Source organism: Pseudophryne corroboree, chromosome 2 (assembly GCF_028390025.1).
Source record: "Pseudophryne corroboree isolate aPseCor3 chromosome 2, aPseCor3.hap2, whole genome shotgun sequence".
NCBI classification, from domain to species: Eukaryota; Metazoa; Chordata; class Amphibia; order Anura; family Myobatrachidae; genus Pseudophryne; species Pseudophryne corroboree.
Window position 1 is genome coordinate 496,984,365 of NC_086445.1, and position 26,979 is coordinate 497,011,343.

A 26,979-nucleotide genomic window follows, 5' to 3' on the forward strand; every position below is an offset into this window, starting at 1 on the left:
GGACTTCATCCAGAAGTCTTCCACATGATTGTGAACCGTTGGGAAAAACCAATGGTGGATATGATGGCGTCCCGCCTCAACAAAAAACTGGACAGGTATTGCGCCAGGTCAAGAGATCCTCAGGCAATAGCTGTGGACGCTCTGGTAACACCGTGGGTGTTCCAGTCAGTGTATGTGTTCCCTCCTCTGCCTCTCATACCAAAAGTACTGAGAATTATACGGCAAAAGGGAGTAAGAACGATACTAGTGGCTCTGGATTGGCCAAGAAGAACTTGGTACCCGGAACTTCAAGAGATGCTCACGGAGGATTCGTGGCCTCTACCTCTAAGACGGGACCTGCTTCAGCAGGGACCGTGTCTATTCCAAGACTTACCGCGGCTGCGTTTGACGGCATGGCGGTTGAACGCCGAATTCTAAGGGAAAAAGGCATTCCGGAAGAGGTCATTCCTACACTGGTAAAAGCCAGGAAGGAGGTGACTGCACAACATTATCACCGCATTTGGAGAAAATATGTTGCGTGGTGTGAGGCCAGGAAGGCCCCCACGGAGGAATTTCAACTGGGTCGATTCCTACATTTCCTGCAAACAGGATTGTCTATGGGCCTCAAATTGGGGTCCATTAAGGTTCAAATTTTGGCCCTGTCGATTTTCTTCCAGAAAGAATTGGCTTCAGTTCCTGAAGTCCAGACTTTTGTAAAAGGAGTACTACATATACAGCCCCCGGTTGTGCCCCCAGTGGCACCGTGGGATCTTAATGTAGTCTTGGATTTTCTCAAATCCCATTGGTTTGAGCCACTCAAATCGGTGGAGTTGAAGTATCTTACATGGAAAGTAACCATGCTACTGGCCCTGGCTTCAGCCAGGAGAGTATCAGAATTGGCGGCTTTATCATATAAGAGCCCATATCTGATTTTCCATACGGACAGGGCAGAACTGCGGACGCGTCCTCATTTTCTGCCTAAGGTGGTGTCAGCGTTTCACCTGAACCAGCCTATTGTGGTGCCTGCGGCTACTAACGAGTTGGAGGATTCCAAGTTGTTGGACGTGGTCCGGGCATTGAAAATATATATTTCAAGAACGGCGGGAGTCAGAAAGTCTGACTCACTGTTTATATTGTATGCACCCAACAAGATGGGTGCTCCTGCTTCTAAGCAGACGATTGCTCGTTGGATTTGTAGCACAATTCAACTTGCACATTCTGTGGCAGGCTTGCCACAACCTAAATCTGTCAAGGCCCATTCCACAAGGAAAGTGGGCTCATCCTGGGCGGCTGCCCGGGGAGTCTCGGCATTACAACTCTGCCGAGCTGCTACTTGGTCAGGGGCAAACACGTTTGCAAAATTCTACAAATTTGATACCCTGGCTGAGGAGGACCTGGAGTTCTCTCATTCGGTGCTGCAGAGTCATCCGCACTCTCCCGCCCGTTTGGGAGCTTTGGTATAATCCCCATGGTCCTGACGGAGTCCCCAGCATCCACTTAGGACGTTAGAGAAAATAAGAATTTACTTACCGATAATTCTATTTCTCGTAGTCCGTAGTGGATGCTGGGCGCCCATCCCAAGTGCGGATTGTCTGCAATACTTGTACATAGTTATTGTTACAAAAAAATCGGGTTGTTATTTGTTGTGAGCCGTCTGTTCAGAGGCTCCTACGTTTGTCATACTGTTAACTGGGTTCAGATCACAAGTTATACGGTGTGATTGGTGTGGCTGGTATGAGTCTTACCCGGGGTTCAATATCCTTCCTTATTGTGTACGCTCGTCCGGGCACGGTATCCTAACTGAGGCTTGGAGGGGGGTCATGGGGGGAGGAGCCAGTACACACCACCTAATCCTAAAGCTTTATTTTTGTGCCCTGTCTCCTGCGGAGTCGCTATTCCCCATGGTCCTGACGGAGTCCCCAGCATGGTCCTGACGGAGTCCCCAGCATCCACTACGGACTACGAGAAATAGAATTATCGGTAAGTAAATTCTTATTTTAAGTAGCGCAAAAATATGTATGTCATATTAATAGGACATGGTCTTAAGACTTTAAACATTTATAAGAGGCACTACCCGAGTGTCCAACAAGTAAGATCAAAAGTGGCATGCACAGTACATAAAAGAACCAGTTGAGAAAGTCCTACAACATTGCAAAAATTACATTCTCAAGAAGCAAAAAAGAGCAAGGTAACTGTATATATCTACTATGACATAATGGCCAGTCACTGTTTCATCTGGCACCGTGCCAGGTGAAAATGTGTCCCACAATGCCTGGTGTTTGTTCATGTTTACTTTACTTAAGTTCCCCCAGACCACCTGTCTGCACTACTGCATCTGAGATCTCTACTCTGGTCCATACAGTGCCCAGGGAGCGTGGGGCTGGGTAGATGCCGCCAGGCCAATAGCCATTAGAAGCAGGGATTTTCAGAAGGAGATGGAAGAAACCAGTACCAGACCAATGGGAGCAGGATAGGTCGGGGATTCGTGGAGTTGCTGAAGCCCGAGCCAGCCTCATTGGGTGGGTGGGTGGGCGTTGGGAGGCCACCATCAGAGAATCATTGCAGTGGGTAGGTTTGGCACCAGAGCAGGGCTTGTTGGGAAGTGGTGTGACAAGCTGCCTAACCTGGTGTCTGATGTCATCCGCAGTCCCACAGTAAGGACAAACCAGCCTGAATTCATCTTCATCTTTGCTCTGCAACTGTCTGCCTGCCTGCAATTTTACACTACTGGCATGCACAGTACGTACTATTTACATAAGAACGCTCACTGGGGGTCATTCCGACTTGATCGCACACTGCCATTTTACCAGCGCAGCGATCAGGTCACCACTGTGCATGCATATGCACCGCAATGCGCAAGCGCGTCGTACGGGTACAAAGCGGATAGTTGCTGAGCAATGGATTTAACGAAGAATCCATTCACAAGCCGATTGCAAGGAGATTGACAGGAATTGTCAACTGGCCGTTTTCTGGGAGTGTTTGGAAAAACGCAGGCGTGTCCAAGTGTTTGCAGGGCGGGTGTCTGACGTCAATTCCGGGACCGGACAGGCTGAAGTGATCACAAGGGCTGAGTAAGTTCAGAGCTACTCAGAAACTGCACAAAATGTTTTTGCAGAGCTCGGCTGCACATGCGTTTGTACACTTGCAAAGCTAAAATACACTCCCCTGTGGGCGGCGACTGTACGTTCGCACGGCTGCAAAAAAACAGCTAGCGAGCGATCAACTCGGAATGACCCCACTGTCTGCTGAGGAACCACTGCCTGGCATTGTCAAGAAGCACATAAATTCTGACTCAATGTGTCAAAGACAATAAGGTGGTTGGTGGGCCTGCCTCTGCCTGCATTCTTAAAACACTATCTTCAGTGTCCCCTTTCAATGGAACCAACTCCTCTTTCCAATGCCTGCCTTAATTAATAAAAAAAGGAAAAAAGGCCCAGGCCCATTCTAATGAAAAAACAAAACAAAAAAAGAACCAGGCCTTGCTGAATTATAGTAGTAAACTACACCTCGTTTAGACAGATGATAGCATCTCTAACTCTTTTTGTCCCTTCCTTTAACTGCAGTGAGATATATAGGGGCCCTTTTATCATTGAAAATTTGCAGCTTAGTCCCCGAAATATATTTTTTCCGGTGGTAACCGCAAATATTTAGTATCCCCCGAATGTATTACAGAGGGACCGCAGCAGAAATCTCCGATCTCTGCTCTGTCGACAACTCCTGGGGAGGTTAATCATGGTCTGGAATTTCCTCCATTTGTACACAATCTGTCAGACTGTTGATTTTAAAAAAGACAGGTTGTCATCCCATAGATTGAAAATACCTGACTCTAATATCACCTTCAAAATATCTGCTAAGCCTGAAGGTTCATATACTTTTGCCACTCAGATATGTGATATTGGATCATTTTCCTCAATAAAAAAAATGATCACGTCTCATTTTTTTTTGTGTCTAATTTGTTTCATTTGGTTCTCTTTATCTACTGTTAGGACTTGTGTAAAAATCTAAGGTAGTTTTAGGCCAAGTTTCATCAGAAATATAGAGAAAATTCTGAAGGGTTCACAAATGTTCAAGCACACTATACTGTGTTATATATATATATATATATATAATATGCATGTTACTGTGTATAAGGTGGAAGGTTCTCTTCTCAATAAATCAGATTTAACACATTTTGTTCACAATCTTCTTCATTATTCCCTTTAAATCTTGTAATGCTGATATGACTTGTGTATTTGCAGAGGGGTTTCAGTCCTGGATGTGGAGGGGATTGACATTTCTTTTACCATTCCTATTCTTTGGCCAGGTAAGTCCAGCAAATCGCTTTTTATTAATATGGTTCAAAACAGACTGAACATCTCTTGTATTCCATTGTGATCATCTGGATACAAATTGCTTATACATCCATTATTGCAGATCACCTATAAATACTTTTATTCTGTTTCCACTGAGATATTGACTCCATACAACAGCCAGATATAGGTGTCGTTAGCAGCAAAACAATTCTTTCTCTACTAGTTTCATATGGTGCAAATACAGGGCCGGTTCTGGACCAAGCGGAGCGCAGGGCGCAAATTTCCGACATGTGATATTGCTTACGAGGGCCATGCTGCCAAATGCAGAATGGCCCTGCTCCTCCCCCCGCTGCCGCTTGTTGCAGCCGACATCGGTAAGTGTGTATGCACTTGCCAATGCCATCCCCACCGCCGTGTCCGCCGATGTCACAACCAGCAATTAGTATTTTAACTGACCCCTCTTTACCCCTACACTACATCCGTGTAATAGCATTACTGCCTCACACTACTGAGGTCATTGGTTCGATTCCCACCATTGCCCTAACTATGTGGAGTTTGTGTATTCTCCCTGTGTGTGACGGGAAAAAGGTGACTGGAAGATGGTATCAGGGAGAGGAGAAGAGGACGAGGAAGTCAATGAGAGGCACAGGGTGACAGAGAGAGGACAACAGGAAGAGGGAGACGGGGAACGGACGGGGGAGATGGAGGGTAACAGAGTGGGTAAAAGGTGATGGGGAGAGGCAGAGGGTTACAGGCTCTGGATGACTGAGAGATCAAGAGGGTCACAGGCAGAAGGTGTCAGGGAGATGCAGAGGAAGATAGGGAAAGGAAGAGGGTTACAGGGAGTGGGTAAAAGGTGACGAGGAGAGCTAGAGGGTGACTGGGAGTATGTGAAAGAGAGAGGCAGAGGATGATGGGGAGAAGCAGACGTTGACTCGGAGTGGGTTATAGGGAGAAACAGGGGGAGAGCCAGGAGGTGCAGGGAGAGGTTAATAGGGTGAAACAGAGAGTGAGAGGCAGGAGGAGACAAGCTGAGGGTGATAGGGTGAAACAGAGAGGGAGAGGCAGGAGGAGACAGGCTGAGGGTGACATAGAGAGGGTGATAGAGTGAAACAGAGAGGGCAAGGCAGGAGGAGACAGGCTGAGGGAGATAGCGTGAAACAGAGAGAGAGAGAGGGGCAGGAGGAGACAGGCTGAAGGTAACACTAAAGCTGCAGCATGACCTCATATTCCCAGCTGCAGAACTTTCTCTCAGAGCAGGTACGCAGTCACTGGCAGACAGAGGTAGGAAGCGCTTGGGAGAGATGAGAGGAGAAGGAGGAAGGAAATGTAATGGGCCAGCAGACCTCCTCCTCTCCTCCAGGCAGACTATGCATCCCACTTTAGTCTTTTCCTACTGGCAGCGCTCCAGTCGCCTATCATATAGATTTGGCACCGGGGACGGTCACTAGTTCATGACTTCCGACCCCGTCCCCCAGGCAGCCACAGTCTTAGTCACACCGGAGAAGAAAGGAGAATAGTGGTGAGAGTGGCTCCTCCTTCCCTTCTGGCCGGACCGCAGCATAAGTGGGAGACAGGTGGCGGGTAGTATAGCGACAAGCGGTGTGTGACAGTGGGCGGGCTGGAGTGACAGCAGGTGAGAGAGGAGTGGTGGCTGGTGAGAGCAGTCGGGACGAAGTAACTGCCTTGCTTTCCCACCTCTAGATCTCCTCTTGTGCAAATACACAAACTTACTGTAATACAACAAATCTTTTCCCTGCAGGGAAGTCCAGTCAGTTATTATGTAAACAAGATAAATGAAAATTAATGCATGTTATACACTGCCCACTAGCTATATCTGAGCCTTCGCCGTGTATGTAGTAGTAACTGCTTATACTACAAAGTTCCTCTGTACAATAAAGTATTTTTCTCTTATGTCCTAGGGGATGCTGAGGTCCACATTAGTACAATGGGGGATAGACGTGTCCACTAGGAGCCACTGGCACTTTAAGAGGAGAGTGTGGGCTGGCTCCTCCCTTTTATGCTCCTCCTACCAGACTCCGTTTAGAAAACGTGCCCGGAGGAGCCGGTCACAGCTAGGGGAGCTCCTAGAGCTTCTTTGGTTTTATTTTTTTCTAAGAGTTAGTATAGGCACAGGGAGGCTGCTGGCAACATCCTCCCTGCTTCGTGGGACTAAGGGGGGGGGGGGGGGGGTAGTGTCCGACCTGAGGGGTTTTGAGCCACTATCTCCGCTGACAGGGCATTAGCTCCTGAGGGTGCTGATCGCTAGCCGCCCCAGGCGACCGCTCACTCCAGGAATCCAGGAGAAGTGTGGAGAACCTACCCTACACAGGTCGGGCTCTATTTGGGGAAGCATTGGATGCATGGATTTCCACGGCAACTCTTTTCCTACCCTCTGCTGCACCTTACACGAAGAAACCATTTTCTTCAACTGCATCGCAGTCCTTTCGGACCGCTAAGACAAAAAAGTCCAAGCCTACTACCACCTTCTTTAGAGGTGGTCGCGCAAAATCCAAAAAGCCTGCACCTGCAGGCTCCCAGGACCAGAAACCTGCTTCTGGTTCCTCAAAATCCTCAGCATGACGGTGGACCACACAGCCTGGAGGACGTCCTGGTGGGTGCGAGACTCAGACGTTTCAGCCGTGTCTGGGTGTCGTACGGCCTGGATCACTGGGTACAGGATATTGTGACCCAGGGGTACAGACTCGAGTTTCAAGAAATTCCACCTCACTGTGTCTTCAAATCAGGCTTGCCAGCTTTGCTGACAGTCAGGGCTATCCTACAGGAATCCATCCTAAAATTGGAAAAGTCACAGGTCATTGTCCCAGTTCCACATCATATGCAAAACAAGGGTTATTATTCAAACCTTTTCGTGGTACCGAAACCGGATGGTTCGGTCAGACCGATTTTGAACTTTAAATCGTTGAACCCTTACCTGAGGGTGTTCAAAATGGAGTCTCTCAGAGCAGTGATTTCAGGTCTGGAGGAGGGAGAGTTTCTGGTTCCCTGTGTTAGGCGCCGAGGGTCCGCTCGTCAGTGCGGCCGGCGCCTAGCAACGGGGACGCCACTGTCGGATCGTGTTCCCCGTTGCTGGGTCTAAGTTTATATCATCACTGGTTTCCTGGCTGTGTAGCATGCAGCTGCACGGCATGTTGTAATTATCACTCATCTGTTTCCCTGGCCATGCAGCTTGTCAGCTGCATGGCATTTAATCCAATCAGCCTCCAAACAGCTGATTGGAAGACTCTCTGTTAAAAGCACTCCCAGGACTCCTCACAGACGCCGGTGATAGCTTCCTGTTTGCCTGATTCTGCTGCAGAGAGAGTTCCCAGTCCCGGTCTGTTCGTTTGTTCCTGTTCTCAGTGATCCAGTACTCGGAAGTTACCATCTGTTCCTGGAGTCTGACCGAGCACCTTTAACATCTGGTGGTGTTCGTGAGTCGCGGCGCAGCCGTGTGTTGCGGCTTGTCCGCTACTATTTATTATTGTGTTTATTTTGAGTTCTGGAGCTTTGCGGAGGATTCCGCTTCCACAAGATCCACTCTGGTGTCCAGCGGTGCCGGATAGGAGTGTCGGATCCGTGGATCATTGGTTGTCCTTTTCCCTGGCGGCTAGTCCGCACATACCTTTTTATTTAGTTAAGTTAGCTTGTAACCCCTGGCTTGGTTGCTTAGTCAGAGGGCCCCTTGTTATCTCCCTGTCTCGGACTTCCCCTTGTCTCCCATTAAGACCTGCGGGGGCATCGGGGTTGGGCAGACATAATCCGCCCTTCGAACGCGGCTGCCATGGGCTCAAGCAACCATAGTCTCGCAGGGGATTTCTGATAACACGGGCGAGACAACGGAGTTAGGGCGCCAGGGGTTACTAGGCTCTCCAGCTCCCACAACCTGTATTTCATTCCTGTACTCAGATCTCTGCCATAAGATCTTCTCCAGTCTGGAGTACAGGAATCGTAACATTATCACCGGCCAGACAAAAGAAAAAATTTCAACAGGAGTTAATTTTTTCACTTATCCAGTAGGGAGAATTTTGTCGGCCTCATGAATCCCACCGGTGTTGGGCCAAATCCTGGCCAGTTTTTGGTTAGTCAGATTCAGGAACTTACCCAGATGGTTCAGGATCTGTCCCTCCGGGTGAGCTCACAGGAAGATCTGTTACGGACTTCCCCGAGGGTCATCCCTGAACCAAAAATGCATCTGCCTGACCGTTTTTCTGGGGATAGAAAACAGTTTTTTAATTTTAAAGAGTCTTGTAAACTGTATTTTCGTTTAAGACCAGTTTCCTCAGGTACGGAGGCTCAGCGGGTTGGAATTATAATTTCTCTGCTACAGGGGGATCCTCAGACCTGGGCTTTTGGTTTAAAGACAGACGATCCGGCCTTATCGTCTGTAGACGCTTTTTTGAAATCTTTAGGGCTATTGTATGACGACCCTGATAGAGAGGCATCCGCAGAAAGTCAGTTGCGTGCTCTAAGACAGGGTAGGAATCCTGCAGAGAATTATTGTACGGAGTTTCGCCGTTGGTCGAACGACTGTGGCTGGAATGATCCTGCCCTGCGCAGTCAGTTTCGCCTCGGCTTATCTGAATCTATAAAAGACAGCCTCCTTCAGTATCCCGCTCCTGAGAACCTTGATAAACTCATGGAGCTCTCTATTAAAATAGATCGTCGGCTCAGAGAGCGGAGGACTGAGAAAGGGGCATCTGTAGTTTCTTTTCCCTGTGTTTCTTCCGTTCCGATAGACATGGAGGAGCCTATGCAGATTGGTCTCTCCAAATTGTCTCCGGAAGAAAGAACCAGGAGGCAAAATTCTGGTCTGTGTTTGTACTGCGGAGGTAAGGGACATTTTGCCCGTAGTTGCCCAAACAAGTCGGGAAACTTCCTGACCAAGTGAATAGTGAGGGGGTTCACTTTGGTCTACAGCTCATCTCCTCAAATAATTCACTATTGGTTCCTGCTAAAGTTTCTTATGACAGCCTCTGTTCCTCGGTCTCTGCTTTTGTGGACAGTGGAGCTGCAGGAAACTTTATGGACTTAACATGGGCCAAGGCCTTAGGTATTCCTCAGTTAACCTTAAGTAGGTGTATCACCATGCATGGTTTAGATGGGAGTCCCTTATCCAATGGGGTTATTTCTCTATGTACACCTCCTGTTTTGCTCTCGGTGGGAGCTCTACATTCTGAAAAGATTGAGTTTTTTCTTACCCATTGTCCAGCAGTTCCTGTGGTTCTGGGTCACCCTTGGCTGGCCTTTCATAATCCCATCATAGATTGGCAGTCTGGGGAGATTCTACAATGGAGTACCATCTGTGATAAAGAATGTATTACACTTCCTATCCGAGTAGCTGCTGCCAGGTCCGCACATATTCCTGGAGAGTACCAAGATTTTTTGGATGTGTTTTCCAAGGGCAATGCGGATATTTTGCCTCCCCATAGGCCTTATGATTGTACCATTGAGTTAATTCCTGGTGCCACGTTGCCTAAAGGAAGGTTATATGCATTGTCTGGTCCTGAAACTGTGGCCATGAATGAGTATGTGAAAGAAAGTCTTGAGAAAGGGTTTATCAGGCCATCTAAATCCCCTTTAAGTGCAGGTTTTTTCTTCGTAGAGAAGAAGGATGGTTCCCTCAGACCCTGCATTGACTTTCGAGCCCTGAATAAAATCTCAGTAAAGAATACTTACCCTCTGCCTCTGATCTCTGTCCTCTTTGATCAGCTACGTTCGGCTGTTATTTTTTCCAAGATTGACCTGAGAGGAGCATATAATCTCATTAGAATCAGATCGGGGGATGAGTGGAAAACGGCATTCAGTACTCAATCAGGTCACTATGAGTATCTGGTCATGCCTTTCGGCCTATCTAACGCTCCGGCAGTCTTTCAGGATCTCATAAATGATGTGCTCCGTGAGTTTCTGGGAAGATTCGTTGTGGTCTATTTAGACGACATTTTGATTTATTCTGACTCTATAGAACAACATGTTACCCAGGTGCGTCAGGTACTTAAGAAATTACGTGAAAATCACTTGTATGCCAAACCGGAGAAGTGTGAATTTCACGTCACGGAGGTATCCTTTTTAGGGTACATTATTTCCCCTCGGGGATTCCGAATGGAACCTAAGAAGCTCCAAGCCATCCTGAGTTGGGCGCAACCCACCAACTTAAAAGCAATTCAGCGCTTTTTAGGGTTTGCGAACTACTACAGAAGGTTTATTCACTCTTTCTCTGACATAGTTGCTCCCATTGTGGCACTCACTAAGAAGGGAGCAGATCCTACCAATTGGTCATGTGAAGCTAAAGTATCTTTTCAGGCCTTGAAACAAGCCTTTGTCTCAGCCCCTGTCCTTAGACATCCCAACCCAGAATTGCCTTTCATCGTTGAGGTAGATGCCTCGGAGGTTGGTGTAGGGGCTATCCTTTCTCAGAAGGATCCAGATTCCCTTGAGTTACATCCTTGTGCCTTTATGTCCAGGAAATTCTCATCTGCTGAATCCAACTACGATGTTGGTAATCGGGAGTTGCTGGCTATTAAATGGGCTTTTGAGGAGTGGAGACATTGGCTTGAAGGAGCGACCCATACCATTTCTGTTTTGACAGATCACAAAAATCTTCAATACATTGAATCAGCTAAGCGACTGAATGCCCGACAGGCTCGTTGGGCTTTATTTTTCACTCGTTTCAAATTCATTATCACCTTCAGACCTGGTTCCAAGAATACCAAGGCAGATGCCCTCTCACGCAGTTTTCTTCCCGCTCAAGACAACCGTCCTGTTACTCTCATACTTCCGCCTTCAGTCATTCAGGCAGGTCTCACACAGGATGTTTTTTCTCAATTGAAGCTGCTTCAACATCAAGCTCCGGGAAATACTCCTGCTGGTCGTCTTTTTGTTCCTGAGTTTTTGAGAGCAACTGTTTTGGAGGAATTTCATGATAGCAAAGTTGCAGGGCATCTGGGAGTCGCTAAAACTTTTGAATTGGTATCCCGCTCAGTGTGGTGGCCTGGTCTTTCTAAAGACATTAAAGAGTTTGTTTTTTCGTGTCAGGTCTGTGCACAGCATAAAGTTCCCCGTTCTTTGCCTATTGGTCAACTTATGCCATTGAATGTTCCTCTTAGACCATGGTCGCATATCTCCATGGATTTTGTGGTGGATCTCCCTCTGTCAGCTGGATGCACAGTCATATGGGTGGTAGTGGACCGTTTTAGTAAGATGGCTCATTTTATTGGTCTTCCCCGATTGCCATCTGCCCAGGGATTGGCAGTCTTGTTCCTCCGTCATGTTTTCAGACTCCATGGGTTACCCACTGATATTGTTTCTGACAGGGGTCCACAATTCATTGCACAGTTTTGGAAGTCTTTTTGTGCTTCGTTAAAAATGAAATTATCATTAACCTCCGGTTATCATCCACAATCAAATGGACAGACTGAGCGAGTGAACCAATCCTTAAAACAATATTTGCGTTTGTACTCGGCCAAACTCCAAAATGACTGGTCTGAGTTTCTTCCATTGGCAGAGTTTGCTTATAATAATGCCTGTCATTCCTCCACCAATGTGTCTCCATTTTTTGCAGTTTTTGGTTTCCACCCCAGAGCTAATTCATTTTTCCAACATTCCTCTGTCTCCTCTCTGGCCCTGACCTCTCATCTTAAACTTATTTGGAAAAAAGTGCACATAGCTCTCAGAAAAGCAGCTTTCAAGGAAAAAGATTTTTCGGACAGGTTCCGGCGGCCGTGCACTTTTAGAGTAGGAGACAGGGTGTGGCTGTCGACTCGCAATATCAAACTTCGACAAACCTCAGCCAGATTGGGTCCTAGATTTATTGGACCATTTCTCATTATCAAAAAAGTCAATCCAGTTGCTTTCCGGTTACAGCTACCAAAAACGTTACGAATCGGAAATACCTTCCATTGCTCTTTGCTCAAACCATATGTTTCATCTAGCAGATTTCCTCGTAAAAAACCTCAGGGGAGATCACCAGTTAATGTACAGGGTCAGGAGGAGTTCGTGGTTGAGAAGGTTCTCGATTCCAAGCTGTCCCGGGGTCGGCTTTATTTTTTGGTGCATTGGAAAGGTTATGGTCCTGAGGAAAGGTCGTGGGTCCTAGATGAGGACCTTCATGCCCCAAGGCTCAAAAGGGCATTTTTTCAAGAATTTCCTCAGAAACCCGGATTTAGGGGTTCCTTGACCCCTCCTCAAGGGGGGGGTACTGTTAGGCGCCGAGGGTCCGCTCGTCAGTGCGGTCGGCGCCTAGCAACGGGGACGCCACTGTCGGATCGTGTTCCCCGTTGCTGGGTCTAAGTTTATATCATCACTGGTTTCCTGGCTGTGTAGCATGCAGCTGCACGGCATGTTGTAATTATCACTCATCTGTTTCCCTGGCCATGCAGCTTGTCAGCTGCATGGCATTTAATCCAATCAGCCTCCAAACAGCTGATTGGAAGACTCTCTGTTAAAAGCACTCCCAGGACTCCTCACAGACGCCGGTGATAGCTTCCTGTTTGCCTGATTCTGCTGCAGAGAGAGTTCCCAGTCCCGGTCTGTTCGTTTGTTCCTGTTCTCAGTGATCCAGTACTCGGAAGTTACCATCTGTTCCTGGAGTCTGACCGAGCACCTTTAACATCTGGTGGTGTTCGTGAGTCGCGGCGCAGCCGTGTGTTGCGGCTTGTCCGCTACTATTTATTATTGTGTTTATTTTGAGTTCTGGAGCTTTGCGGAGGATTCCGCTTCCACAAGATCCACTCTGGTGTCCAGCGGTGCCGGATAGGAGTGTCGGATCCGTGGATCATTGGTTGTCCTTTTCCCTGGCGGCTAGTCCGCACATACCTTTTTATTTAGTTAAGTTAGCTTGTAACCCCTGGCTTGGTTGCTTAGTCAGAGGGCCCCTTGTTATCTCCCTGTCTCGGACTTCCCCTTGTCTCCCATTAAGACCTGCGGGGGCATCGGGGTTGGGCAGACATAATCCGCCCTTCGAACGCGGCTGCCATGGGCTCAAGCAACCATAGTCTCGCAGGGGATTTCTGATAACACGGGCGAGACAACGGAGTTAGGGCGCCAGGGGTTACTAGGCTCTCCAGCTCCCACAACCTGTATTTCATTCCTGTACTCAGATCTCTGCCATAAGATCTTCTCCAGTCTGGAGTACAGGAATCGTAACACCCTGGATATCAGGGATGTGTACCTCCACATTCCGATTTGGCCGCCACACCAGGCTTATCTCGGATTTGCACTGTTAGACAGTCACTATCAATTTCAGACACTGCCATTCGGCCTCTCCACAGCACCGAGGGTGTTCACCAAGGTGATGGCAGAGATGATGGTTCTCCTTCGCAGGCAGGGGGTGAACATAATCCCATATCTGGACGATCTGCTGATAAAGGCGTCGTCCAGGGAGACGCTGTTACAGTCCATTGTTCTCACGACTCATCTGCTCAGGTAACACGGTTGGATCTTGAACCTTCCAAAGTCCCATTTGGAGCCGACAAGGAGATTGTTTTTTCTGGGGATGATCCTCAACACGGAAGTGCAGAGGGTGTTTCTTCCGCAGGAGAAAGCGTTGGTGATTCAAGCAATGGTCCGGGATGTCCTGAAGCCATCCCGGGTATCGGTTCATCAGTGCATTCGCCTTCTGGGGAAGATGGTTGCCTCCTACGAGGCTCTACAGTACGGAAGGTTTCATGCTCGGTCCTTCCAACTGGATCTCCTAGACAAGTGGTCGGGATCTCACCTACACATGCACCAGAGGATACGTCTGTCGCCGAAAGCAAGGATTCCACTTCTCTGGTGGATACAAATGCCTCACCTTCTGGAGGGCTGCAGGTTCGGGATTCAAGACTGGATCCTTCTAACCATGGATGCAAGTCTCCGGGGCTGGGGGGCAGTCACTCAAGGGGAAACCTTCCAAGGAAGGTGGTCAAGCCTGGAATCCAGTCTTCCAATAAACATTCTAGAACTAAGAGTCGTCTACAACGGTCTTCTCCAAGCGACTCATCTTCTGCGAGATCGAGCCATTCAAGTGCAGTCGGACAATGTAACGACGGTGGCCTACATAAACCAACAGGGCGGAATGAAGAGCGGAGCTGCAATGTCAGAGGTAACAAGAATCATCCTCTGGGCAGAAAAACACGCATTGGCGCTATCAGCAATCTTCATTCCGGGAGTAGACAACTGGGAAGCGGACTTCCTCAGTAGACACGATCTCCATCCAGGAGAGTGGGGCCTCCATCCGGAGGTGTTCACGGAGGTGACAGATCTTTGGGGTGTACCTCAAATAGACATGATGGCCTCCCGTCTCAACAAGAAGCTTCTGAGGTATTGTTCCAGGTCAAGGGACCCGCAAGCCATGGCAGTGGACGCCCTGGTGACTCCGTGGGTGTTCCAGTCGGTGTACGTGTTTCCTCCACGTCCACTCATCCCAAGAGTTCTAAAACTCATAAGGAGAACAAGATTTCAGGCAATCCTCATTGCTCCGGATTGGCCAAGAAGGGCTTGGTACACGGATCTTCTGGGTCTTCTGCTGGAAGATCCGAGGCCTCTTCAGGAGGACCTGCTGCAGCAGGGGCCGTTCGCTTATCAAGACTTACAGCGGCTACGTTTGACGGTATGGAAGTTGAACGGCAGATATTAGCTCGGAAGGGCATTCCGAGCAAGGTTATTCCTACCCTGATACAGGCTAGGAAAGGAGTAAAAATTACCATCGCATTTGGAAAAGGTATGTATCTTGGTGTGAATCCAAGAAGTTTCCTACGGTGGAGTTTCAACTGGGACTTTTTCTCCTCTTCCTGCAAGCAGGTGTGGATATGGGCCTGCGGTTGGGATCCGTAAAGGTCCAGATTTTGGCCCTGTCCATTTTCTTCCAGAAACAGTTGGCTTCTCTCCCTGAGGTTCAGACTTTTTGAATGGGGTTCTGGACATCCAGCCTCCCTTTGTGCCGCCTACGGCACCCTGGGATCTTACCGTGGTGTTGCAGTTCCTCCAATCGGATTGATTCGAGCCTCTACAGGAGGTTGAGGTCTAGTTTCTCACGTGGAAGGCTGTCACTTTGTTGGCCTTAGCTTCTGCTAGACGTGTGTCGGAGTTGGGGGCTTTGTCTTGTAAAAGCCCCTACTTAATCTTCCATGAAGCTAGAGCTGAGCTTCGGACACGTCAGCAGTTTCTTCCGAAGGTTGTGTCGGCATTTCATATCAACCAACCTATTGTGGTGCCAGTTGCTACTGACTCCTCAATTTCATCAAAGTCCTTGGATGTTGTAAGGGCTCTGAAGATCTATGTGAAGAGGACTGCTCGTCACAGAAAATCGGACTCTGTTTGTCCTGTATGATCCCAAGAAACTTGGGTGTCCTGCTTCTAAGCAGACGATCTCTCGCTGGATCAGGTTTACTATCCAGCATGAGTATTCTACGGCAGAATTGCCATGTCCTATATCTGTTAAGGCCCACTCTACTCGTAAGGTGGGTTCTTCCTGAGCGGCTGCCCGGGGTGTCTTGGCTTTACAGCTTTGTCGAGCAGCTACTTGGTCTGGGTCGAACACGTTTGCAAAATTCTACAGGTTTGATACTTTGGCCTCTGGTCAATCAGTTCTGCAGGAGCCTCTGCGCTCTCCCTCCCGTTCTGGGAGCTTTGGTACATCCCCATGGTACTAGTGTGGACCCCAGCATCCTCTAGGACATAAGAGAAAATAGGATTTTAATTATCTACCGGTAAATCCTTTTCTCGTAGTTCGTAGAGGATGCTGGGCGCCCGCCCAGCGCTTCGTGATCCTGCAGTGGTTACTTTGGTTCAGTACTGCTTAGTTCTTAGTTATGTACTGTTTTGTTACTTGGTTAAGTAATCTTGTTCAGCCATTGCTGAGTTTCAAGCTGGTTAGCTTGGTTTGCCTTGTATGTGTGAGCTGGTGTGAATCTCACCACTATCTGTGTATAATCCTTCTCTCGAAGTTGTCCGTCTCCTCGGGCACAGTTTCTAGACTGAGTCTGGTAGGAGGGGCATAGAGGGAGGAGCCAGCCCACACTCTCAAACTCTTGAAGTGCCAGTGACTCGCAGTGGACCCATCTATACCACATGGTACTAATGTGGACCCCAGCATCCTCTACGGACTACGAGAAAAGGATTTACCGGTAGGTAATTAAAATCCTATTATTGCTATGCTGCAGTAAGGTGAGGTTGGGGGCAATTCATGGTGATTTTGGCACATACAATTTTAAGCCATTACACAGTTTTTCTTATTTTAGTAAGTTTAGTAATTGATGAAGATGTAGTCAACCAAAGTACTAATCTAAGGTATACATCAAATAAAAGGTCTACATATGAAGCAAATAAAAGGGTGTAGCTATTAAATAATGAGTACTTGTAAAATAAAAATAAAAAAATAAACACAATGCGCGAGTTAAAAGGTAGTGTGGGAACATTGACTTTGGACTATCCCAAAATAGTTTTGCAAGTTTCACCCCTCTCACACAGATAATGTGCTGTCAAACAGCATTCAAAGAAGTTGTGTTTTTGTAGAAATGCTTAGTTCAAAAGTAGAGCAATGTGATAACTTAATATTTTTAGTTTAAAGTAAACAAAACGCCTGCCAAATCTTTCCATATGCTGACCAAGGTTTACAGGGCAGATTGTGTGTCACATGTGCGTGTGTTTGAGTGGCACAGACGATTTAGGGGGATATCCAATTACCCGCGGTACATTACTGCAGGTAATGATATCACACGGGGCTATCCTATTAGCATCAATAAGCCGGCATGAGCCGCGGGTTATCAGGGTTTTTGTTACTGCACCAGGTGCCAGCTCCTGACATCTTCCATTGCAGCGCTAACCTCTTGCTCCCCAGTCACATGTCTGCTCACCTGTCATGTAACCACTGGGATGCAGTGCTGTTCCTGCTTCCCCTGGTAAGTCTCAGCGCTGGGTGCCAATTCTCGGGCCGCGACGCCCTCACTGCAGTCCCAGCCTGCTGCTGCTGTGGCAGGCATTGGAATACTGATGGGTCGCAGCAGCTTATCGGGGTTTTTGTTTCAGGCGAAAACAAATCCCCGGAATCACCCCGAAAAAAACGGGGCTGTTTCTCACGAAAACCCACAGGTTTCATTAAACCTGTGTGTTTTTGGGAGGAAAGCTGTTTTTGTGATGGGTAATCCTAATTGGATAGCCTGTAAAAAAAAAATAAAAAAAAAAAATTGGGGAAAATGTTTGAAAAACTAAAGTTTTTTGCGCCTGATATTTTATCTCCTGTAATAGTATACTTAGTGACTGTCATGAGGATGGTGAAAGACCTGGAAGTCCTTCCACATCAAAAACAAATGGTAATGTGGGAAAAATCCGAGAAAATTGTTCGACTTGACCACACACTCAGCATCCTAATGATAGCAGGAATTGTAATCATGGACAAAAACTGTTAGGCAAGTTTTGCATCAAGATTTTAACATGACAAAAGTTTGTGCTAAGATGGTTCCTAGGCTTCTCACTGCCGAGCAGAAAGTAAATCGAAAGTGAATTTGTACAAACATTTTGAAACAAATTCAAGCGGATTTGCATTTTTTAGATAAAGTTATTACCTGTGATGAAACATGGATCTTCCGGTACAATCATGAGACAAAATGCCAAGCCATGCACTGGAAAACACTATCATCACAAAGAATGAAGAAAGCACGTCAAAGCAAATCCAATTCAAAGCCATGTTAATTGTTTTCCAGAGTTGTGGAAATATGGTTTCATCCTCCATCAGGACAATGCACCACCACACACAGCTCTCTCTGTGAAGTAGTTTTGGCTGAGAAACAGATTGCAGTGCTAGAACACCCTCCATACTCGCCAGACCTAGCACCATGTGACTTCTTTCTTTTTCCTAAAATCAAATCTGTACTCAAGGGAACCCATTTTGCATCAGCTACTGAGGTAAAGAAGAAAGTGACGGATCTGTTGAGACAGCTGACAGCTACAGCACGGCTTTGACCATTTGACAATAAGGGGTCGATGCTATTATCCGCGAAGCGTGCGATGTCCTGTTGCCGCAGCATTTAAATGCTGCAACGGCACCCGATCTCGCACCCTTTGTGAGCTGGTTTCTGTCCGAACTCTCACGAAAGTGCTCAGAGCCCTATGGGGCAGCGAGCACTTTTCTGTGAATTTGGGCTGCCGTAAAGTGCTGCTACTGCCGCTATGATTCGCGTCCGTGATACCGCGGCTAATAGGATTGACCGCTAAGAATGCAGCAATGTATGGATGCAGAAGGGGAGTACATACTTTTGAAGGGGAACAGAGTTAAAGTGTGCTTAATATAATTAAATGTACATTTATAGCATCAGTCTTGTGTAATACATGTCTGTAATGTATGTCTATGAGCAATAATGTACTGAACATTAATAAGACTAATTACATGACTGTGTTGATCTGAAAGAAAAAATGCTTTGTGTTTCAGTTCTGGCAGCTCTATAATGCAGTCACACTCTTCCAGCTTGCCAGGCATCCAGAGTGTAAGGAATGGCAGGTAACATATAGTATTTAGCAGGTTTACTAAGCTTACCAGTCTTCTCTTTCTGTTTCTAAAGCATGAGTTGTTATGGATAGTAAAAGATCTGTGTCTATTTTCAACCCCATTACATGCACACCCAGTTTATAAGTTCTGTACTACATTGCGAAAGAATGAGGTGGATTTTATGGTTCTAGAAAATGGGTCAAATGAGTGCGCTGTTTTGTTTTACCTAGCAATTACTGTAGCCCTGGTTACAAAATAAGACAGCAGGCATAACTGATGCAGGTGTCATTCTCTGCGTCATGCTATGCTGTTGTTTCATACCAATTTTTTGTCATTTCTATCAAAACTGTGTTTTATATCTTCTGGAGAAGAAAGGTTGTCCATAATTCTGTTTGTAACCTACTTATGAACTGAAAATTTCAGCTATATGCTGTTCAGTTTGAAATAATTTAGTTTTCAGGTACCTTCCCTTTGCCATTCACCACAAAGAAAGTTTTGTGCAAAAATGTTGCCTCTCTATGCAAAACAGTGAACCCTTAAGCTAGGTACACACTAGACTAGACCATGGGTCTTCAACCTGTGGCCCTCCAGCTGTTGTGACACTACACATCCCAGCATGCCCTGCTCAGTTTTAGCATGCCTTAATAGCAAAACTGTGGCAGGGCATGCTGGGATGTGCAGTTCCATAGCAGCTGGAGGGCCGCAGGATGAAGACCCATGCACTAGATGATATATCGCCCAATGTATCATTCTGATGTGGATTGGAACGATATTTCAGCCATATAATCTAGTATGTACACCCAATCTGCGCACCCCCACTGTCATTAGTGATGTCTTTTGATTAGCCCTGCTGCAGGGTCAATCAGAAGACATTGCTAGCAATGCCATGCTGTCAAATGCAGCATGGCATCTGTTTTTGCTTCATTCCCCCCCCCCCCCCCCGCAGATGCAGAGTCCCATCACCTACAATATGGGCCGAGTACACATCACTCTAGTGTGTACAAGGCATTAGCATTGGAAAGTTAAAAAGTTGTTGTCCAACCATGTTGCAGAGTAGGGCAAGTCATTGAACAATGGGTGTCATTCCGAGTTGATCGCTCGCTGCCGATTTTTGCAGCGGAGCGATCAGGTGAAAAAACAGCATTTCTGCGCATGCCCCACAATGCGCACGCGCGACGTACAGGTACAAAGCTCTGTGTGGTTGTGCTGAGGTTCTAGCGAAGTTTTCCTTCGCACTGGCGGCCGCAAGAAGATTGACAGGAAGGAGGCGTTCCTGGGTGTCAACTGACCGTTTTCAGGGAGTGTTTGAAAAACGCAGGCGTGTCTGAAAAAACGCAGGCGTGGCTGGACATTCGCTGGGCGGATGTATAACGTCAAATCCGGACACGAATAGGCTGAAGTGATCGCAAGTGCTGAGTAGGTTCAGAGCTACTTTGAAACTGCACAAACATTTTTTTGCAGAGCTCGGCTGCACATGCGTTCGCACTTCTGCTAAGCTAAAATACACTCCCCAGTGGGCGGAGGCATAGCGTTTGCATGGCTGCTAAAACTAGCTAGCGAGCGATCAACTCGGAATGACCCCCAATGTGCTTTAACTAAAATGTGAAAACATTTTTTTCAGTGGTGTAGTTATCTTTAAAAGGTTTTTTTGTCTCGTCTTGTTTAATGATCATGGTGTCACTGTTGTTTGCAGGTGATTATGTGTGGCCTTCCATTCCTCGTTCACTTTATGGGAAATTTCTTTACCACCCTCCGGGTCGTCCACCAGAAATTTCAGAAACAAAATGAGGAGGAAAAGGACAAGTAAAACAGCAGGTTGCTAGGGCAGGCACCCCGCAGCCTACTGTATAAGCATTCTCCCCACACACTTACTACACATTGGAAGTATTTATCATGATGATGAAGCAGGGAATCCCTTTTTCGTGACAGAACGGTCCAGTTATAGGTTTGAGAGAGACCAATATACAAGGCCAGGAATGTACCATTGGTTTAGCTTTCTTTATACAACTTCAAATGGATAACAGCTAATTAACTTCAATCTATTTTAAATCCCAAAAACCATCACCACTGATGACTCCATTAAAACTCGAGATTTTTTTGTCTTTTGTTTTTCGCTATTTTTTGTTTTGCATGCACTAATAAGGCATGATCATATGAAACTGCACAGAGCAGAGGATTATGGTTACCAACTGTGATCTTTCTGTGACCTGTAAGAAAGGAAAGCAGGACCATGTTCCCTGGGAACTGCATAATGTTATTCTTCTATTTAGAGGAGGTTTCCATCCACTTTTTGGCTGTCCAGCTCATTGAACATGGTTTATGGTCAATAGATGTACTCCATACCTTACCATTACCTTTTACATCTGCCGTCTTTGTGGAAGGTATCATGCCATGAATACACACTACTCTTGTACAAACCTGACCTCCAATAAAGCACTTTCAGAAATGACTTGTTGGCTTACTCCTTGTGTTTAGTCTCATTTAAGTAAAGTGCAGCAGCTGTTGTTATGCAACGCTCACCGGTTCTAACAAGGGAAAATTGTTGTCCAAATGCTAATTCAGCTTTGGTAACAAAGGAAAAACACAACCAAAATGTACACCTTGCCAGACCCATATTGCACTACTGGTGGGGTAGATGTTTTTATGTGCATAAAGATTTCGAGTCGGGAGGTGTGTGTCCTAGCTGAACTGGAAATTGTAGCGTGAAATGAAAGCAGTCCAGTATTGTGTGCTATGAATTTGCACCTCTTACAATACAGCATGTTCTGCCCAGGTACAAAGTTCTTCCCTTTTTTTTCACTTTGCTTACAGCTCTGAATGAACCCCAAAATACATGTTTATAATAAAAAAAAAACGGTCAATACAAATTTTTAGATTGGCAATTAAAGGAAACAACTGCTAATGACATTCCACATCTACAGGTAAAAAACAAACAATACTGGAAACAATTGGAGAATGGATGGCCAGTACAAATTGAAATCAAGCATGCATTGTTTAAACAAATAATATCCCAGGATAGGGGCTGATGCCAGCGTCCTTTTCCCCCCATTCCGGCACTTAACCGGGATTATACCAGAGCCAAACAAAACATGCAATCAGGAATTTATCCCCAATCCCATGTGTTATCAGATAGAGATGTGCTAGTTCGGATTTACACGGATCTCAAAATGGCATCTTATTGGCTCTCAGATGTCACATATTTTGGATAGCCAATTTAGAAAAATCCGGATAAATCCGAACTTGCATTAATTCTGGCGTTAAGAACGGCGTAAATCCGAACTTGCACATGTCTAGTTATCGTGCGATCGCGGGTCCAGTTTCTGCCAGTAAAAATGGCCTCTATTGGATACTACAATGATGACCATCGGTCATTATTTGCGATATCCAGACGTTTTTAATGAGCGAAATTGCATCAGGTCTAATAGGATTCCCCCCATAGTCAAAATCATCCATAAAAATACTACTGCTTTGGTTGCCTATAACTACGGCTAACATGGCTGCAGTTAGACAGTTACATGTCCCTAACAAAGGGTTGGTTGATTGTGGCACGTATGGCTGGAGTTTCAGTGATAGAAGATACCGTAGCTCCGCTTGCTAAAGTTTTATATACAATGGTAGAAAGGTTCGCTCCCCCTTGTTAGTGTGGCGCACGAAACCTGTGACCACCTATGGCTAGGTGTCAATAACGAATATCGGCAATAAAATAATAAAATTTTACTGAAAAATTACATACACAATACACAATAAAAAACATGTGATAATGTGACTAAAAACATGGACGATTAACCTCTTGGAGCCTAAGCAGGGTATATCCCGGGATACCTTGCTTCTTTGACACCTGTGGCTCCATCTGCCTTCACCGGTATGACTTTTTCCTGCCAGTATCGTCCATGTTTTTAGTCACATTATCACATGTTTTTTATCGTGTATTGTGTATGTCATTTTTCAGTAAAATTTAATTATTTTATTGCTGATATTCGTTATCGACACCTAGCCATAGGTGGTCACAGGTTTCGGGCGCCACACTAACAAGGGGGAACGAACCTTTCTACCATTGTTTATCTCTTTTGAGTCTATAGGGGACTCTAACAGCCCCCCCTTCCAGGCAGGCCCGGCAATTCCATACAGCGCCATAACCACTCTCACCTCCCTCTCTTTTTCAAAGTTTTATATACAGTTGTATCATCTGGAACTCTGAAGGAAAAACCTAGTCAACTAAGCACAGCAGGAGGCAGAAACACATACTGCAGCTCAAACCTAAAGATCAGTTCACCAGTTGGCTAACCCCACTGCATGTTGGACCTGGAAGCTCATTACTCTAGCAAGATCATCTGGTAATATCATCAGATTCTTTTATTAATTGGGCCTGTGACTGTTCCCATACTCTTGGGATTTGTGGTTCTACAAACACACTTCTTGCCATAGGAGGCTCTTTCTATTTCCAATATATGCATTGAAATCACTGGGACTAACTATACAAATGGCTAATATTATATTATTAATTACCAACGTGAGCTATCATTTCTACAGCATATATATGGCCCAGATTATATATAAAGTACAATATAATTTATTTTTTTTATAATCAATTCTGTATTTTACTTTTTTTTTGGTGTGTCTTCAACATCACTGCTATACTGGTAATTAATATTTTATCATATGGATATTTTGTATTGATCAGCGCAGTTTCACTTGTTTGTGTTGGTTCTGTTTGCAGATTACATTTAAAAGTGGTGGTATTTTTACGTAGTGTAGGACCACCAAACAGAGATGCCTTGATATGGATTGTGGTCATATGTTTGCAATTGCATATAACTGTGTCATCTACATTTTTATTAATAACTAAGATACAAAATATAAATAAATGAAAGAAGTTCCCTTTGCTGGCATATTGCAGTGTGCTGGGGGAATCTGTTGTTTTTCTTGTTTAAATTAACCCCTCTTATATCTGTACCTGTAATGGGCCAATAAATTTAGCAACTTCTGTGTATGTTGTAGATATGTACAGTAGGGCTATCTCACTGAGAAGTTAAAATTTATGTCAATCTAATATAGGAAAGTCCTTGCTTGGTGACTTTAAGCATACCTCCCAACATGACCCATTTCTGGATTGACAACATGTTCTGTTCCTGGATTGCCCTCTTAGTTTATGATTGCAATCACCTGTGGTGAAATACCTTTCTTATTAATTAACTAGTTCAACAAAGGTAGCGGCAATCATAAGTTAAGACGCAAGTCCAGGAACAGAGCATTTTGTTCCTCCTGGGTCGGGTCATGTTGGGAGGTATGTTTTAGTGATGTGCACCGGAAATTTTTCGGGTTTTGTGTTTTGGTTTTGGGTTCGGTTCCGCGGCCGTGTTTTGGATTCGGACGCGTTTTGGCAAAACCTCACCGAAATTTTTTTGTCTGATTCGGGTGTGTTTTGGATTCGGGTGTTTTTTAAAAAAAAACCTAAAAAACAGCTTAAATCATAGAATTTGGGGGTCATTTTGATCCCATAGTATTATTAACCTCAATAACCATAATTTCCACTCATTTCCAGTCTATTCTGAACACCTCACACCTCACAATATTATTTTTAGTCCTAAAATTTGCACCGAGGTCGCTGGATGGCTAAGCTAAGCGACACAAGTGGCCGACACAAACACCTGGCCCATCTAGGAGTGGCACTGCAGTGTCAGGCAGGATGGCACTTCAAAAAAATAGTCCCCAAACAGCACATGATGCAAAGAAAAAAAGAGGCGCACCAAGGTCGCTGTGTGACTAAGCTAAGCGACACAAGTGGCCAACACAAACACCTGGCCCATCTAGGAGTGGCACTGCAGTGTCAGGCAGGATGGCCCTTCAAAAAAATTGTCCCCAAACAGCACATGATGCAAAGAAAAATGAAAGAAAAAAGAGGTGCAAGATGGAATTGTCCTTGGGCCCTCCCACCCACCCTTATGTTGTATAAACAGGACATGCACACTTTAACGAACCCATCATTTCAGTGACAGGGTCTGCCACACGACTGTGACTGAAATGACTGGTTGGTTTGGGCCCCCACCAAAAAAGAAGCAATCAATCTCTCCTTGCACAAACTGGCTCTACAGAGGCAAGATGTCCACCTCATCATCATCCTCCGATTCCTCACCCCTTTCACTGTGTACATCCCCCTCCTCACAGATTATTAATTCGTCCCCACTGGAATCCACCATCTCAGGTCCCTGTGTACTTTCTGGAGGCAATTGCTGCTGGTGAATGTCTCCACGGAGGAATTGATTATAATTCATTTTAATGAACATCATCTTCTCCACATTTTCTGGAAGTAACCTCGTACGCCGATTGCTGACAAGGTGAGCGGCTGCACTAAACACTCTTTCGGAGTACACACTGGAGGGAGGGCAACTTAGGTAGAATAAAGCCAGTTTGTGCAAGGGCCTCCAAATTGTCTCTTTTTCCTGCCAGTATACGTACGGACTGTCTGACGTGCCTACTTGGATGCGGTCACTCATATAATCCTCCACCATTCTTTCAATGGTGACAGAATCATATGCAGTGACAGTAGACGACATGTCAGTAATCGTTGGCAGGTCCTTCAGTCCAGACCAGATGTCAGCACTCGCTCCAGACTGCCCTGCATCACCGCCAGCGGGTGGGCTCGGAATTCTTAGCCTTTTCCTCGCACCCCCAGTTGCGGGAGAATGTGAAGGAGGAGATGGTAACGGGTCACGTTCCTCTTGACTTGACAATTTTCACACCAGCAGGTCTTTGAACCTCCGCAGACTTGTGTCTGCCGGAAAGAGAGATACAACGTAGGTTTTAAATCTAGGATCGAGCACGGTGGCCAAAATGTAGTGCTCTGATTTCAACAGATTGACCACCCTTGAATCCTGGTTAAGCGAATTAAGGGCTCCATCCACAAGTCCCACATGCCTAGCGGAATCGCTCTGTTTTAGCTCCTCCTTCAATGTCTCCAGCTTCTTCTGCAAAAGCCTGATGAGGGGAATGACCTGACTCAGGCTGGCAGTGTCTGAACTGACTTCACGTGTGGCAAGTTCAAAGGGTTGCAGAACCTTGCACAACGTTGAAATCATTCTCCACTGCGCTTGAGTCAGGTGCATTCCACCTCCTTTGCCTATATCGTGGCCAGATGTATAGGCTTGAATGGCCTTTTGCTGCTCCTCCATCCTCTGAAGCATATAGAGGGTTGAATTCCACCTCGTTACCGCCTCTTGCTTCAGATGATGGCAGGGCAGGTTCAGGAATGTTTGGTGGTGCTCCAGTCTTCTGTACGCGGTGCCTGAATGCCGAAAGTGGCCCGCAATTCTTCGGGCCACCGACAGCATCTCTTGCACTCCCCTGTCGTTTTTTAAATAATTCTGCACCACCAAATTCAATGTATGTGCAAAACATGGGACGTGATGGAATTTGCCCAGATGTAATGCACGCACAATATTGCTGGCGTTGTCCGATGTCACAAATCCCCAGGAGAGTCCAATTGGGGTAAGCCATTCTGCGATGATCTTCCTCAGTTGCCGTAAGAGGTTTTCAGCTGTGTGCCTATTCTGGAAAGCGGTGATACAAAGCGTAGCCTGCCTAGGAACGAGTTGGCGTTTGCGAGATGCTGCTACTGGTGCCGCCGCTGCTGTTCTTGCTGCGGGAGGCAATACATCTACCCAGTGGGCTGTCACAGTCATATAGTCCTGAGTCTGCCCTGCTCCACTTGTCCATATGTCCGTGGTTAAGTGGACATTGGGTACAACTGCATTTTTTAGGACACTGGTGAGTCTTTTTCTGAGGTCTGTGTACATTTTCGGTATCGCCTGCCTAGAGAAATGGAACCTAGATGGTATTTGGTACCGGGGACACAGTACCTCAATCAAGGCTATAGTTGCCTCTGAATTAACGATGGATACCGGAACCACGTTTCTCACCGCCCAGGCTGCCAAGGCCTGAGTTATCTGCTTTGCAGCAGGATGACTGCTGTGATATTTCATCTTCCTCGCAAAGGACTGTTGTACTACTTCCAATAAGCAATTGACTGTACAAGTGGTCTTCCGACTTCCCCTCTGGGATGACCATCGACTCCCAGCAGCAACAACAGCAGCGCCAGCAGCAGTAGGCGTTACACTCAAGGATGCATCGGAGGAATCCCAGGCAGGAGAGGACTCGTCAGACTTGACAGTGACATGGCCTGCAGGACTATTGGCTTTCCTGGGTAAGGAGGAAATTGACACTGAGGGAGTTGGTGGTGTGGTTTGCAGG

General features: G+C 46.3%; 1 protein-coding gene across 1 annotated transcript in view; it reads left to right on the top strand.

The window, feature by feature from the left end:
* TMEM120A (transmembrane protein 120A) overlaps window positions 1-21,181 on the top strand; it is a 145,203-nt gene extending 124,022 nt beyond the window's left edge. The window contains exons 10-12 of the mRNA XM_063953974.1: window positions 4,218-4,282; window positions 18,676-18,744; window positions 20,426-21,181. Of these exons, the coding sequence (XP_063810044.1) occupies window positions 4,218-4,282; window positions 18,676-18,744; window positions 20,426-20,539 (248 nt within the window). The 3' untranslated portion in view covers window positions 20,540-21,181. The remainder of the gene's footprint in view (window positions 1-4,217; window positions 4,283-18,675; window positions 18,745-20,425) is intronic.
* The last annotated feature ends 5,798 nt before the right edge of the window (window positions 21,182-26,979 follow it).